This window comes from Rhipicephalus microplus, chromosome 3 (genome assembly GCF_043290135.1).
Source record: "Rhipicephalus microplus isolate Deutch F79 chromosome 3, USDA_Rmic, whole genome shotgun sequence".
In the NCBI taxonomy this organism is placed as follows: domain Eukaryota; kingdom Metazoa; phylum Arthropoda; class Arachnida; order Ixodida; family Ixodidae; genus Rhipicephalus; species Rhipicephalus microplus.
The window spans coordinates 52,987,127-53,003,355 of record NC_134702.1 but is presented as its reverse complement, the minus strand read 5'-3'; the positions used below and the strand labels follow the sequence as shown (position 1 = coordinate 53,003,355).

Below are 16,229 nucleotides of genomic sequence, written 5' to 3'. Positions count from 1 at the left end.
GACAGAAGGTGTTAGAGTTAAATAGTTTGTCCGAGCATTGACGTGGTGCCTGAGGTGAGCTAAAATTATAGTTTACGCTGCGGATTACTAAAGTGCTAAGCGTATTGCCGTACCTATTCTGTTTCGGTCAAGGTACTGCACAGGACTTAGTACCAGATTGGAACGTAAGGCGAAGCCCACATGCATCGCTTACCCCAGTAATGGAATTTCTCCCCTGCTCGCTCTATAGCTCTAAACTTGAATACTCCAGGTGCGACATATAAATCCCGCTTCAATTCACTCTATACAATAGGCTGGGACTCAACATGACGTCAGCAACTTGAGATGATATTTTGTTCGCGTAATCTAAAATGACGGTCTCTGGAAGGTGCAGAGAACCGCACTGTGTGTAGCGACTCCGGTAATGAGGTACTCCTACGCAATCTCTCAGCCTAAAGGAGCTTCAGAATTTGCGCTGGATGGTCGTGTGCATAATTTCGGTTTCGCACGAACGCAGTGCCCTATATGATGGTCATATACCGGGTGTCAAAAGTTAAGCTATATGATTTTCTTGAAATTCAGCTCTGGGAAGAACGTGAGAACCACCTTTGCAGATAACTTATGTATCGAGGGGTACACAAATTAAGGAAATAATTCTGGCTGTCAGTGGCCCCATTAGTTAAGACTCAATAAGTAACTTTTCAGTGACTGCAGCAAGTGGGCATATTTTTATTGAGAAGTTGTAGGTAGTCGCGCTTCTATACAGTTATTCTTGGAAGAATTTTTCTAGCATGCCTGTGCTCTAAGATATACCACGGTAAAGTTTAGTTTTGCTTTGCATGTCTTACCAGTTCTGAATGAAAAAAACACACACATAGAGTTTAACTTTGAACATCCAATATATACAAAGCAAGCCGTTTCGACTGTATGTTGAGCTCGTTGAAAAAGGCTGTTAATCTTATCAGATCTCTCGTTAACAATGGTAACTTGAGTAAGCCAAGAGAGAGTCAAATAGTGGCGATGGAACAGAGGCAATTTCTATGCCGAGGTCCCTTCTTCAAAAAAAAAAAGGAAGTTAATTCCTATACTTGAACACTTCAACAATGTGGTAGGCATTGAAAACAAAGAGAAATGTTCGTTTCACCAGATACCCCAGAGGTACGAGCTACCAAATATAAGAATATTTCAACATGAGGACAAAAAAAAAACAAGATTAAAAGCTGGGGTTTCATTTGCGGACACCTTTATCTGATTGCGAGTGCGAGGCACGCTGTGTATCCGAGTGTTCCATAGTAACTTAAAGCATACTTGGCTCTTCGGTGCGTGTTCATCGAAATCTAAACCCCCTAGCGAATTCGAGTCTATATCGAAATTCGGCCACCGTGTCAAGGAGTCGAACCCGCGTCCTTGCACAGGCTATAATCGCTTCGCAAGAGCCCAAGTGCGATGCCGCAGTCACCAATTCACCCCGGCTGGTGAAATCGGAGTTAATACTAGAGCAGTACCGAGGAATGACTTTATTCTTACGCGCCAGCCATGTCTTAGATCAGTTTCCCTCACCCTATCGAATCCCTTACGCATTGAATCGGTCCCCTTCACGTTTAGTTAAGACGACTCGAACGAGAAATATCTTTTTCTTCTCACTCGATTGTATTGATCTTGCTGCCCCGAAAGCTTCCTGCACTCAACGTTGTTTTGCATTGTCTTCGAGATCGGAGGCCTTGAAAGGTCTTGAAATCTGACGCTATACTGCAGGTCTCTGGGATCCGCCAACCTGTGAGTTAGCGACGATGTAAATGTGATGACTCTACCATTAGACGTCACGTCACGTGACGCATTAGTGACGTATTAGCGATGACGTCACAAATCAACATGTGACGCCACGATGGCGTCACAGGGTGACGTCGTCGTACGATGACGATTTTTTTTTTTCGCATCATTTGCGGACGCCACCGACTGCGCCACCTTTCAAGTCTGACGAGGCCCCGAAGGCTACCGCATGGGTACAGCCGAGACCACATTCATTAAAGTTGCGCTCTAAGGAAGGCCTGCGACAGCTGGCTCATTAACCGCGTCACCAAATGTGAGCAGATCCGCGAGCAAGAGAAACAGGAGCGACTTCCTAGTCTTTCCGGGTCGTGTCGCTTCCGCATAACCTCTAGGCCTGAGCAAGACGCTACAGAGTAGCGAAAAGGTTAGATACACAAGCGGCGTAAAAAAGGGGTGGTTCCGGCGACCCGGCACGTGTAACACGATGTATGAACAGCCGAATACGCAGGTAGGGCGAGTCAAGGGGCGCGCGTGCATAGAGCGGAACTACGCGAACGTGGCAGCACGCGCGAGGGCGTGGGGGGACTGACCATGCAGCTACGAGGAATCACGCTTCCTACATGGTCCGTTATGTTTTGGTCCTACGATGTTTACGTAGGCTTTTCCTACCTTTTTTTCGGGGCCACGTTTGTTTCCTGTTCGTAATGCACTAGTCGTGTCTGCTAACAGGCGCGTCAAAACGGGGGAGCGACACCGTGTCGGGAAGTCGACCTTCTTGTTAACTGCTCTCGGGAATACACACGTCGTTATACTCGAAGCGGCTCTTCACGTAAACAGATGCAAAGCACGAGACTTCACAAATAGATATGTCTACTTAGTCCTTGAGGTCCCCTCAGGGAACCATTGAAACTAATGTATAGAGTGATGCAAAAACAGTTGTTTTCAAGTGAGACGAACTTGACAGCAATATTGCGACTATACTCGTTGTTTTGTAAAGTTGTTCACCATGTAAAAGGGAGTCGTTGACGAGAATGTATGTGTAGCGGTATGGTCGGCTATACGTGTTAGACAACTATTTATTGATTGCGTTGCTTGGTGACGCGAGTGCCGGTGCCCAACACGAACGTGATCCTCCTCTGCAGAAGCATCCACAGGTTCAGAAAAGTAGGACTGCCCTTGCAAACCGCTCTCGTACCATTTCAACCGTCACACAACACAAACGCTCTCACGCGACACTCTGTTACGCGCCCCCCAAAATTTATTCCGGGACGAAAACGCGTGACGCATTTCTCTTGCGCGAGAGCATGTGTACTGTGCGACTTGGCGGTGACCACTCAACGACAGCCAACCATGAAGTGAGGGTAAACGATATAAAGAGAGGTAAGATTAATTGTCCCAACTTTAACTTCAAAAACCACGAGATGATTACAAAAAATTAGGGTACCCTAAAGCTTCGCCTTTAGCAGTTGAACGTGATAACGATATCCGGTTCTTAGTGCGTACTTGAAACACCACGAAACATTTTCCGACTTGCTATGCACCCACTACGTGGCCTTCAGAGAATAGGCGCAGTATAGCGTGCGTGCCTTTTGTAGTGGGTGGCCGGCTTTAAACCACGAAGCCATTATGATAATCGCATGGTCTGACACCCGCTGAATATGGGTGCTTGTACCAGGCATTATTACTGCAATATTTCATGCTGCATTGTGAAGGATGTATACGCAGGACGCGTCTGTTTGTAAAGCATGAAGGCTACTTTCAATGCATTTCCAAGCAGATGAAGTGTTCACAATATACACGTGACCATGCTGTAGAAAATCCGCTTGCGCGCAATCGACCCGGGTTCGATCTCCACTCAGACCCAAACGACCCCGGTTTGGTCCCCGTCCTGACGCAGGGTTTCTTTATTCTATTATTTGCATCGTTCCCAATATTTCGGTCACGCATAAGACGATTATTTTTCGCTCACAACCCACGACGCTGGCATTTCTGCGAAACCACCTAGTAAACGAATATTGCGTTAAAAGATCCCATGGCAGAAGTATCCGGAAATTCCGACCTCGTGGGGCTATTGAGGTGCACCGAAATTTAAGCGCGCCGCGGGCTTTTATCATCCTACCTACATCGCAATCTGGCCGTCGCGGTAAGGATTCGATCCCGTGACATTCGGGTCCACAGTCAAGCACCACAGCCACATTGCCGCGGAGATTAGATATAAAGAGAACAGCCGCACAGATTAGCTAGTGTGCATAGAAAAAAAAATTGCTCCGTACAGCACGTCGTGATCTTCTCGGTTGCATACCATGTTTTTCCCTCCCATGGTTAACCTCTCTGCTGCATGAAATCTTTTTTTCTGCATCTCTTGTTGAAAATCTGCTCCAACAGTGCGCCACTCTAGAGAGCCTTCATGTGCGCACTGTCTCCGTGAAGGTGGCGCTCTACGCAACATCAAGGCTCTCTACGCAACTCCAACGCTTAGTGTGAACGCGACTTTACGACGCCACCGCGAAACTGTGTTTGTGCAGCTGTCGCTACAACGCTAAGCTTTTACAAGCGGTTTCATTCATTTAGCGAAATGGGGAGTCACGTTACAGAAGCACGCCGGTGCGTCGTTACACTACGCGGGTTAAGCTCCCGCTCCGATTATCTCCTGCAGAACGAATGTCTCAAGCTCTGGTTTTCAGCGCTTGTGAATTCGATCAGAGATGGAGATAAAGAGAGAGGGAAAGAGTGTATAAAGGAGAACGAGGTTACACGACGCAGCGCCTTATTGCCACCGTCGCCAAAGGGGTTACCTCAGCGGTGCAAGAACGGCCGACTGTATACGCGGCTGTTATACTTGATTGAGCAATGTCCTCTGCACCGTTTCTTCTGAGCGACGGAAATGCTCCGGACGACACGCGTATTACCGCATTTGCTCGAGTGCAAGGCACGCCCCATTTATGACGAGAGGAAACAGAAAAAAAAAAAAAAACTTTTTCTTGATCGCATTGCGCGTCCCTATATACCAGAAAGTTTAAAACGCAGTGCTACGACGAGTACTCAGTTACGGAATGTCGGTAACATTCTGTTAATAGTGATTTTTTATTACTTCGTAAAATAACGGTTAATTTGATCGATAGGCCAGGTGACCAGACATCATTCGTAGGACATCAGCCCGAGGTATACCGTTACAATAATGACAGAAGCTTTGTCCTGCTCTAAACGTGTGGTTCACTCTCGAGATCTAGATATGAGATTCGAGATTGTGAAATGCAATTTAGAATACACATGACCCAGATTTGGCTGTAGGACTCGATTCTAGCGCTTTCTTTGTACCACCATACACTTTTGCATTCTTAACGAAAGCCGCTATAGTGCGTTATAACAAGGAAACTACGGTATGCAATCACCTTAAATACACGCGACAACATTTGTTCCGACACAAGGAGCTTATACCTATATGATAGATAAATGTGATCTCGAAATTGGCCGTCCCACCTTCCCCAGCGATTCCCAACGGCTCGCTTCCATGAAGCGTAGGTAATACGCGCCATTCTGAAGTGGCGCGTGCGAGGATTTCCGCTTAATAGACGGACAAAAGCGCGAGGAACGCAGCTCGCGCAGATATCGTGACACTACGTCACTCTCAAGCCCGAGTTGGCGTAACAGACTGCAGAGAACAGTGCCAGTGTCTGAAATGCCACAGCTTACACCTCCACACACACAGAGAAAAAACGTGATCCTGACAAATACGTTGGGCATGACGAACAACCGAGAGCGCGTGGGTTCAACGCTGTACAAATTTGGCACGTGTGCCCGTTGGTCTGAGCAGTGAGCGAATCCTACGCAGCACGGTTGTTAGTTGTTAGGGAAAATCGTGGTACTGGAGGGAAGTGAAGCGCGAATAAGGTATGTGCCGAAAGGTACGCGCCACCACGGAGGTTTGCGGGAAGTATAGCGGGCATATGGCACGACTTCTATTTCCGAGACATCGAGCGATAGAGAAAAGCCACTTTCGAATGACACTGGTAAATATGAACACCCGTTGTCGTGGGCAAGCCTTCAGCCACGAGTGATTTCGAGTGGACCAGGTCTCTGTTATATTTCGTAGCATTTATTTATTTGTGTATTTATTTATTTATTTATTTTGCTATTTTATCTCAATCAACCTTCGCCATTTATAGAGTAGACAACTGGACACGATCTTGCTTGCGCAACACGTCATCATCTTTTCTCTTGACGAACCATATCTATATACCTTCACCGGTATCTCTCTCTGTGATTAAATGAATAAAACATTATGATATATAAGAGACTGTTACTCGTTAACGCTAGTTTTTTTGTTGATATTAGTTATAGAAGAAGAGGTAAAATTGCTACTAATAAATGCAGTCACTTTTGATTCCTTGCATGCGTGTTGGGCAAGCGAAAAGAAAAAAAAAAGGTAGGAAAAAGAGAACGACAATTGAGTGGAAAGAAAGGCAACCCTCACTAGCATATCTAGTGGCAGGTCTTCAAAACCAGCTGCCTACACGATTGCAATGTTTTCCGAAAGCGGTCTTTCTTGGAAGTCCGGCGCCCACACAACCTCGTTACCGGACCTATGGTGCATAAAAGTAGATGAGGTGTTCTAGTGATCCCCTAGAGCAAGCTATCGCTCAGGCCGACCTCTCTGCCTTTCTCTAAATAAACTTATCTCTCTCTCTCTCTCCCCTAATCACTGATATTGTTACGAAAGACACCGTTGATTCCTCTAATGAGTAATGAAAGAGTGCTTGCGAATACGGAGCTGAACCATCTGTGAGATTGCAAGGCTGCATTGTGACAAAGAAGTCCAGATTAGACAAAGTACGCGATGAATCAGCTCGGTCGCCAACTTCCTTTGATTCTTGATCAGGCCAAGCACGTATGCGGTTGTAGTCGACCAATTACCCCGAACGTATTATATACAGCTATTTTATAAAACACCGGTCCCCTTTTTTGGTCTAGCGCACGTACGTCTGTAGCAACTCCCGTTACAAACAATGCATCAGAGCATGAAACGAGAGGTTGGCTTTTTCGCACAGTCAGGTAGCCTAACAGAAAAGCAAGACATTCAGTTCACGTGGACGCGATTCTTTCGCTTTACGATGCACAAATGGCAGCCAAATAATGGAAAATGGAATAAAAAAATGAATGCAGCAGCAAACAGTCATTTACGCGTAGGGGATGCTTATCTTGCCAAAACTTTGGGTCTACTGCAGTGATTCGCTACTTTAGAAACTAATTTCGCGTTAATGTATATGAACAATCACCTATGCATGAAATCAATGCGTGAAGTGCGTTCTGTTTTTTTTTTCCACATCTGTACGCATTCAGAAGACCATACATGCCTCTGCAACCCAGTTTGAAATAAATCAGTTCTTTATATTTATTTTCGGAGGCTTAGTGCTAGAGATCTATAATACGAAACGCACAGGTGGCCAACAAAAAAAAAAGGCGTTATAGAAGTATGGAAATAGTCATGCTTGCGAATATCCGTCTCAATTGGTTGCTACGCCGCCTACGTATACAACAGCGTGAATAAAGCTGCCTTCCAATATCTAGTGATCGCAAAGGGATGGCTTTAACGGCACATCTAGGCCCTTCAAGCAGTTTGGACCAGATTTTCGAGATAACTTTCACTGCTTAGAATAAGTTTCAGTTTTGGGTTAAAGTGCAACTGTCTCAAATTGCTTCCGTTTTCGGAGCTGCGGGTAGTGGTATACTTGGCAGAGTACACGGCGAGGTAAACAGGAGTAGTAAACAGAATGTGAGATACAACTAGCACAAAATAAAAAGGTAAACCATTTACAGCGTGAATTAGGACGACTGAAACGTTTGCCTGCAGCGAAACTGGAATAGCGCCGTAATGTCACAGGCGTTGTTAGAGGCACGGTGTCACAGCGACGAGAGCATAAATTGGATACGTGTGAAAAGTGCGCAACGTCAAACTAGGTATAATAGTGATTGTTCTTCAGGTTTAGCGCCTTAAAACTGCAACATTATCATTATAGACGCCGTAGAAGATTTCTCCGGATATTCAGATTGCCTGGTGACTTTTAACGTGCGCGTAAACCTGAGTACACAGGCCTGAAGTAGTTCGCTTCCGTCGAAATTTATTAACGTGCCCCATAACCACTAGGCTAACCGTGGCTAGTTAGTCACGAATGAAGACAAACATAACGAAGTTATATCGTTATACACGAAGATTCTGGTAACTTAAACCAATAGAGGGCAGTGTAGAGGACATTGGGGACAATAGAGGACATCGGTATCCAGAGACGAAAAAAGCGATATTCGGTCTCTTATTAAGCGTCGCAAAAGCCTGCAACACATTGATAGATAAAATGTACATACTCACAAAATCACTTTTTGGAAAAGCAATCAAAGGCTCTAAGATGTCTTCATGGACGGGCGCCCACGTAATATTAAAAAAAAAAACTGCTAGACAAAAGTACACAAGGCGTCCCCCCCCCCCCCCCCATTTTTCACCGTTTAAGAGCGAATTACACGTGATCGCAATCACCGGAAAAATCTTCGAGAAGAATGCAATAACCGAGAACATTAGCGATAATAAACTGGACGGCAGAGGCATTATCCGAAAAACAAATAGCGCAATTCCTTTTTCCTCGGGGAGGTGGGTTCACTCAGTTCCCGTTTTCAATCTCGCGCAGTTTAAACGTCGGTTCATTTTTGTTGTGTTTTTACAACTATTCCGAAAATACTCGAGAACCATATCAGACGGCTTATTTGTCGGCAGAGTCATGAAAACAGAGCAATAGAAAGGGAAAGAGAAGCAGATGAAGCGAAAGAGGAGTGCGAAAGCGTAGTAAAGTACGCGGATGGATGAAAGCACGTAGAGAAGAAAAAAAGGGGATCCGGAAACCGTGAGGGCGGTGGCTAAGCCCGTGGGAAAACGCCGTGCGTGCCGTACGGGCTTCATAACAGCCATCTTCGAGGATAGCTTCGTGTCCAAGAGCACGTACTTACGAAGAACCAAATGGGAGAAAATTCTCCTCCTCAAAGGTATCTTCGATGCGTTTTGGTGGCGAGCTGCTACCTCTTTCCACCATACGAATCGCCATTACCTCCCCAAACTTGGGCGCTCACTTCAATGTGGACTGTGCGTTAATGCATGGAGCGGACGTAGAAGTTGCTAGAAATTATGAAAGGGGGGAGGGGGGCTAAACTTTAGCTAGAGGATGCGCGTCAGTGTAATCGTACATTATACATCGCTTGGGTGGGAAACATTAAGTCGGTAAATTCTCATACGATACTATATCGCAGCTGATCATTCCACTACAACGACTTGCTTGCACTAAGGTACTAACAAGAAAATAGAGCTGAAAACACTGGAACAGAGTGTAATGGGGTTTTTCTTTGTTTTCTATCGGACGATGGAGACAGTATTCCGTATTTTTTACCTAATATTCTTAAAGAAAAATTACGATTAACTGAGAAATAAAAAAAGAAATGGTCTCGTCATCGTGGAGTTCATTGAAACGATGTAACGTCCTGATATCAAACCAGTCCAGTGGTAGCGCCGGTGAGTGAATGAACAAGTTTTATCATTTGTGAAACAATGTGTGTTATACATACAGTGAGATGCGCAGATTTCGTTCTGTTTTCCCTCACCCCTCTTAGAGTCTTTAATGATATACAGCTTCTGTATAGAGTAGTAGTATTGCTTTCATAACACCACGTGTGCTCTTTAGGAGTCTAATTACCTGTGATAATGTGATCAAGAACGTAATAGCTACTGAGCAGAATATGCGAATAGTTGTTTATTATCTATTAAAAACAAGATTACCGCGGTTCAAGCTACATTCCGAACCTCAAATCACTTCCCACATGCACTGTATTTTTAATGGAATCTGCTTCCTTCTTGGGTCTGGTGACAACCATGGTTGATGCACGTGTGATTCGAGCTGTTTCCGATCCTTCTTTTTCGGTACTAATGATAATGTTTATTTTTCGTATTAATAATAGAGAAAGCTGCGTGTAAAAACTTCTTCATCCCGTGGCAGTTGGCAAGAGCCCACAGGTACCCAACCACAAACCGTGTGCTGCTGTTATTAGTGTAAATAGTGTGTTGACTTGATCCTAAGGTCGTGGGTTGAGCCAGGCTGCGGCGTTCGCATTTCAGGGGAGGGGGAGGGGAGGGGATGGGGCTCATGTACTGTGCCACGTCAGTGCTCGTTAAAGAACACCTTATGGTCAAAGTTTCTAGAGCCCTCCACTACGGCATCACTTACTCATAACCATATGGTGGTTTCGGGACATGAAACATCAAGTACTATTACTTTGAAAAATTTACTCGCGTTGAGAATGCATTATCATGTCACTGTGGTCACTAAATTTTCTATCGATAATAACGTCCATGTGCAACCCAATATTTTTCCCCTCTTTTATTATTGGCCGGAAGGTAGCAACAGCCTCACATATTTTTTTTTTCGCAGGTCACATTTCTCACTGGATTAACACCATTCGCTCGAAGCGCACTGCAAGTTCTAGATACCTTGGAGCCAGTCATTGCAAGCCTTCTTTACCATGATGGATGGCAATGCATGTACTTAATCTGAGACAGTCGAGGTTGACCGGTACGCTGTGACAGTGCACAGCTTTATGACTTTCTGGACATGCACCTTACACACCACCGTGCATGCTAGCGTATCCCTTTACCCCTTTTTTTCTTCTTCGTTATTTTCCTCCCCTTCTCTCTTTTCCCGTGTACAGTAGCGAAGCGGGCTCAACCTTGTTAACCTCCCTGCCTTTCCTTTTTTTTCTCTCTCTCTCCTTTTTCGTGCGATGCCCGGGTTTGCTCGGAATGTTGTCGCAAGTGCAGTGCTACCCGTTACAAGTACTCTTTGCAATTCTGATCGATAATGTCGATATGTATACGTACCTGCGTACGACACGTTATACATATTATCAAACGGTAGTTTTGATATGTTTGAACCCCCAAGAATCATTATTATTACACCTTGTAAATATCTTTAAGCCGGTTTCTATATCTATCTCATTTCGATGGCTGGAAAAGTGCTTCAGGCGCGTATGCTTACATTTAGGCGCACTTTAAAAGGAACCACAGTTGGTCGAAATTTCCAGAGCCCTCCATTGCAGCATCACTCACGATGTTATCGTAGCGTTCGGACGTTATACCACGAACAATTACTATCATTACTATTATTATTGTACAAATCTCCAATTCCCGTGGCGTTTTTTTCTCTGTCACGTGTCTGTCATATGGCATCCTCTTTTTACGCCCCGGATTAAATATGGCGCCGTTACGTGGCCTTTATTTCGTATATGTAGATAAACCAAGAACGTGATAACCGTCGCGGCTGACTAACTGCTGTGAAAATCTGCTTCACTATAGGAATGTAGCGACCCTATTTTCCCACGCAAGCTCTTATAGCTCTTATCGGAGTGCTCCTGAACCATACATCAAAGCGTAGGCAAGGGACGCGAAAACAGCAGGTGAGAGCTTACAATAATAACGCCCAGCCTGTAATATAAACGTTCATTCGTGCGCGCACATGGTTGTGCTACCTTGGCCATCGAAATATCAAGACCTAGTTTCAGCTGTCACTTGTAGCACATGCTATCCAAGCAACGTAACCTTGAATGTACTAGGTATAGCACACAACATCTTCCGCGCTCATCGACCGCAGTGACAGCAGCTGCAAGAGGTCATGCGATGACTTTATGTTCGTTCGTGTGGCGTTATGCTCATAAAAAATTATTAGATATGTCTACACTTAAAAAAAGTTCTACACAGGCCTAATTCTTGTCAGATCATTGTATATTAAGCCATTGTGATCCCGTGTTTTGCGATATAGATGTTTCGTTCTCACATAGAGATAAACTAACACGCAAACGTAAGAAAGCCTTCAATTTCAATAGATGTACAAACAAATGTATTAGTCAACTTTCGGTGGCTCTAACAGGTAGGAAGTACAGTTTTTTTAAGTTCCGTTCAGCCATATCGTTTTATGCTTGCCCCTCACATGACCTGCACATGCGCTATGCTGGTTACAAGGTACTTATATGTTTTCTTGCTTTAAAAAATAAATTATTTGAGAGTTACGGATACATACAAACTCGCTCAGCTATCTTTTTTACAGCCTAACTCTTCTCTAGTATTGTCGTTTCATTCGAGCTGTAAAGCCTGTCACGGGCATCACAAGACGTTTACCTAAAGCAACGGCCACTGGCCTCACCACGACTCGAAAGAAATCATTGGTACACTCACCATGTTGCTCTTGCGACCCAGGTGGCGAGAACTAGGTGTCGTGGTCAACTTTTTTCACGTCGTTGATGGACAGCGGAGGTCCCTTAGCACGTCGGGACGGAGGTGTGCCGAAAAACAAAAACGGCGAACGAAACAAAAAAGAAACAAAAAAGGGCGAACAACCGTCAGCGACTTGTCAGCCAGTGAAGTTCGTCGTCCAGCGCAGGACAGAAAAAAAAATGTCCCCCTCGAAACAACCCCCTTCGCTGTGATGTCGCAGTCCGTTTCACGGTCTCCGATATGGCATCGGGTATTCCAAGTCCTCCGATGGCGCAATAAGAAGGGGAAACCGGTGCTTTTCTTCGGCGTCCTACAACACGCCGTACTCGATGCGCTGCGCTGCGGCCGTTGCTTGCCGAGCGTCGATTGACCGGCATCCGCCGAGGTCCACCTGTTTTTAAGAGGTGTCGTCTGCTCGCTTCCGCGCTCGCAACCGCGCATGCGCGGCCGGATCGACCCTCTCGCCCTCTATATCTTCTTACCTCCTCACCCGTCTTTCCTCCTTGCCCTATTTTGTTCTCAACCTCTCCGCTACCACAGTGCTTCCACGCTCTCTTCGAGCGCCACGTCCTTTCGCTTTGCCAGCGGCCTTTCTTTTTTTTTTTCTGCTCTCCTTTTCTCGCGAAAAGCTCGAAGCCCAATCGAAATTGCATGCACACCTTCCATAGATGAAGGCGTCGACGCCGCCACCGACCCTTCTTAGCGAAAGAGAAGGGTGGCTCTTCGTGTCTCATCTCACGCTACCCCCCCTCCCTTGACGGAGGAGTTAGAAAATGGCCCGGCGAATATCGAGAAGTGCCACAGAGGAATGAGAACTCGTAATCAAACAAAGCAGTGGGAAGACCCCGATATTACCTTTAGCCTGCTCCTTTCACGCAAACTCGGTCGTTTCTAAATGAACCCTCAAATAAAGGGAAAACACACTTGTTCGATAAGAGAGAGAGAGGAAAAGGTTGCACATGTGGTGTTTCGAGGTGCGTGCGTATTGCCGCAGCGCAATTGTGCGGCTAGCTCATAGAAAGACGGGAGCGAGAAAGGACGCCTTTTTTTATTTCTTTTCGCTCGCGAGAAAGCATGCCCAAAGATCGCTCCCCTGTTGGTTGTTGTTGTTGCTGCTGCTGCGTTTGTTTCGGCCATCGTTTCTGGTAACCTTCCCGATATCTTCTCCCTTCGTCGGTCGATCTTTCCTACGCAGGTATCTTTCCCTCTGTTCTTTTTTCTTCTTTTTTTTGAGCCAGCCTCTCCCCTCCTCCCCGTGCTCCTAGAAGTGCGTGCTTGCTTGTGTTGTCTGCCAGACTCGCGCATCGCTATTTCGTCCCAGTTCGATTCGGAGAGCAAGAAACGTGGCAGTGAGAGAGACTGGTTGACTTATCCTCCATCGGCGAAAGCACGCACCGAAAGAGAAAGCGACACAGTCCCCTCGACGCAACAAACTTCAAAGAAATAAAACACACCGCGAAAACTCGGTATAGCGGGGAAAAGGCTGGCGGCGGCGGTTTCAGTGGTATCGAAGTTGAACTGCGTTTCTGTTGTGTGTGCGCGTTTGTGGGTGAAAAGAGGGCGAAGGGTTTAAAGAACTGAGACAGATCGAAAGGTATATAAACGTGATGTCTGATGGTGTTGTTTCGGGGAGGGTGGCAGGGAAAGTGGATGCCTACATGGTTTGTTTGTTTGTTCGGAGGGGAGGGTGTGTTTTGTGTCTTGTCTGTCGTATACACACGCTCAACGACCAGTTTGAGGCGGTGCTCCTCCACCGTTCTATAGCTGCGGTAATGGCAGCCGTTTCCCGTGTGGCCCCTGAGTTATCGTCCCGTGGAGAGAAAAGCTTTTCCATGCCGAAGATTTTGGAAGCAGTGAAAAAGGAGATGCGGAGTATAGAGGTAGAAAGGAAAGGAGCCTGTAGATAACCAAACACACACACACACACACACACACACACACACACACACACACACACAAAGAAGGAAGAACGAGTGTCCTTAGTTTGGTGCGAGAGGTGTAGCAGCGAAAGTCGGGAAGGTGGTTTACCGAGACGGAATTGAATTCTAACTCATATTCTGTATAGCGCCAGGTGAAAAAAAAAAAAAGAAAAAAGAATCACAGCGTATCCACGGAGTGAATGATGATTGGTGAGACGAAGCATTCGTCTGTCTTTCCGTGCTTTGGTCCGCCCATTCATTCTGACTTCCGTCCGTCCATGCGTCCGTCCGTGCGTCCATCCATGTGTCCGTCCATCCGTGAGACCGTCGGTGCACCCGTCCGTCCGTACGTCCGTTTTTCCGTCTGTCTGTCCGTTCATCCATCCATTCATCCATCCATCCATCCATCCATTCATTCATTCATCCATCCATCCATCCATCCATCCATCCATACATCCATCCATCCATCCATCCATCCATCCATCCATCCATCCATCCATCCAAGCGTCCGCCCTTATGTCTGTCTGTATTGCGTCCGTCTATCTGTATGTCCATTCGTCCGTCCGTTTATCTAGTAAACATTCCAAGTACAGACATCTCACATGTTTTAATCATGTATTCATCATATACAAGTGCCGCCATCCAGCGGACATTCTAAGGACCGCTCCTTCGGGTATGTGCCACCGGTGGCTATATACACCGTCGGAAAATGAACAGACTCACACCCTAAGGAGCTGCGCCCCTAAAATTTGAAGTGAGGTTAATGTAATGAAGAAAAATTCCATAAAACAGCGTGGAGAAAATCGGAGCTTCACCTACGCCAACGAGCTGTATTATTTCGAAGGCCATGAGGCAAAATATCGACAAGACTAAATGATTTAAAGAAAGCAAAACGTTAAAATAACTACATAAATACAAAGCAACTACTCGTATATGTATATTATTTGCTCGTGCTGCTGCTCGGGAGAAGAAACTATGCGAGAACTTTAGAGATACGAAGTTCTACGCCCTCATTTATTTTTCTTTAAGGGCAGCACCAAGACACGCCCATTTTTTCATTTTCCACTTCTATATAAATACACAACGCCGTCCTTTGTGTTTTTTTTTTTGCCCGTTTCCTATCTGAGGCATTCGTGTCAGATTTCATTCGAACTTCCGTCGTCCCACATGAAACTCTCTTGGCACGAAAGAAAAGTGTAGAGTTCAGAGAATGCGCTTCGGCTCGAAGCAGAAGACCTCAACTTCTTCAAATCAGAATCCGAATTAAGCGTCGGTTGTCTCCTCCGCCGACTTCTCTGCCGTACAACGTTAGCTGAGAAGCTGTCGCGCGATGTACATTTTCAACGATGCCTGTCTCGGTCTCGCGGCTCTGTTAGCCCCTCGATTTTTCCTTTTCTCCCGTTCCTTTTTGGATTCAGCTAATCGTGCTCTCAACTTCCTCGCCTCTTCCTCTTCTCTTCCCTCTTTACCTTCTTGTTTCTAATTTCCTCGGTGTCCTGTTCGCGTAATTCTTCTTCTTCTTCAGCATAATCTTGTTCATGGGTCGTAGGGTCCCCCGGTGGCGTCGGCGGTGCCCCGCTTCGCACGTCGCCCTACTGTCTTTCTGCCTTGCCTGCGGAGCCGAGGAATTCAGGAAGGACATGTTTATTAATGAGCACTCCCCACTCCGAGTGTGTTACCATAACTGTCTTGTAACGTCTGCAGGTCGGTTATTCTCCCAGGAAAGCCTTTGCCAGCGTGAAAACAAATAAAGAAGACAAGCACTGTTACTGTGGCAGTCAAATGGAAGACTAGCCTGGAAAATAAGTTCATGACGAAGAAACTGGATAAGCAAAGCAACGGACGTTGTTGAGGGGAGCCTCCTCTGGCGTTAACTTCACGTCGAAAGTCGATGTGTCATGGTGACAGGAACTTCGGAGACGCTGTCGCATTCGTCGGGCTCTGCTGTCAGCGAACAAATTGATTAATATTTTGGGGAAGTGTATTTGTTATCTGAGGCTGTTTCACTACCCATGATGCTGCAACCATCCACGCTGTAAAGGAGAGACTGATAGAGAACAACTAAGGAAATGGCAAAACCGTTGAAAAAAATCAGCATCCCATTTGCTTCCCTGCATTGAAAGTAAGCGAGGGAAAGTAGTTCTTGCTATCGGAAAAAAAGCGCTGTCTTATGGAGCCTATCAGCAGTAATCACGAATTGAAGGGAGAAGATTTAGGGACGGTTAAACATACTTGTAGTACTTCTCATGTTTTACACGTGAAAG

At 45.8% G+C, this 16,229-nt stretch overlaps 1 protein-coding gene and 1 long non-coding RNA gene across 2 annotated transcripts in view; one reads left to right on the top strand and one right to left on the bottom strand.

The window, feature by feature from the left end:
* LOC119174485 (uncharacterized) overlaps positions 1-12,451 on the bottom strand; it is a 91,551-nt gene extending 79,100 nt beyond the window's left edge. Inside the window, exon 1 of the mRNA XM_037425415.2 lies at positions 12,008-12,451. Within this exon, the coding sequence (XP_037281312.2) occupies positions 12,008-12,010 (3 nt within the window). The 5' untranslated portion in view covers positions 12,011-12,451. The remainder of the gene's footprint in view (positions 1-12,007) is intronic.
* The window catches only part of LOC142803733 (uncharacterized), a 256,809-nt gene that overhangs the window by 40,885 nt on the left and 199,695 nt on the right, over positions 1-16,229 (top strand). The window lies entirely within an intron of this gene.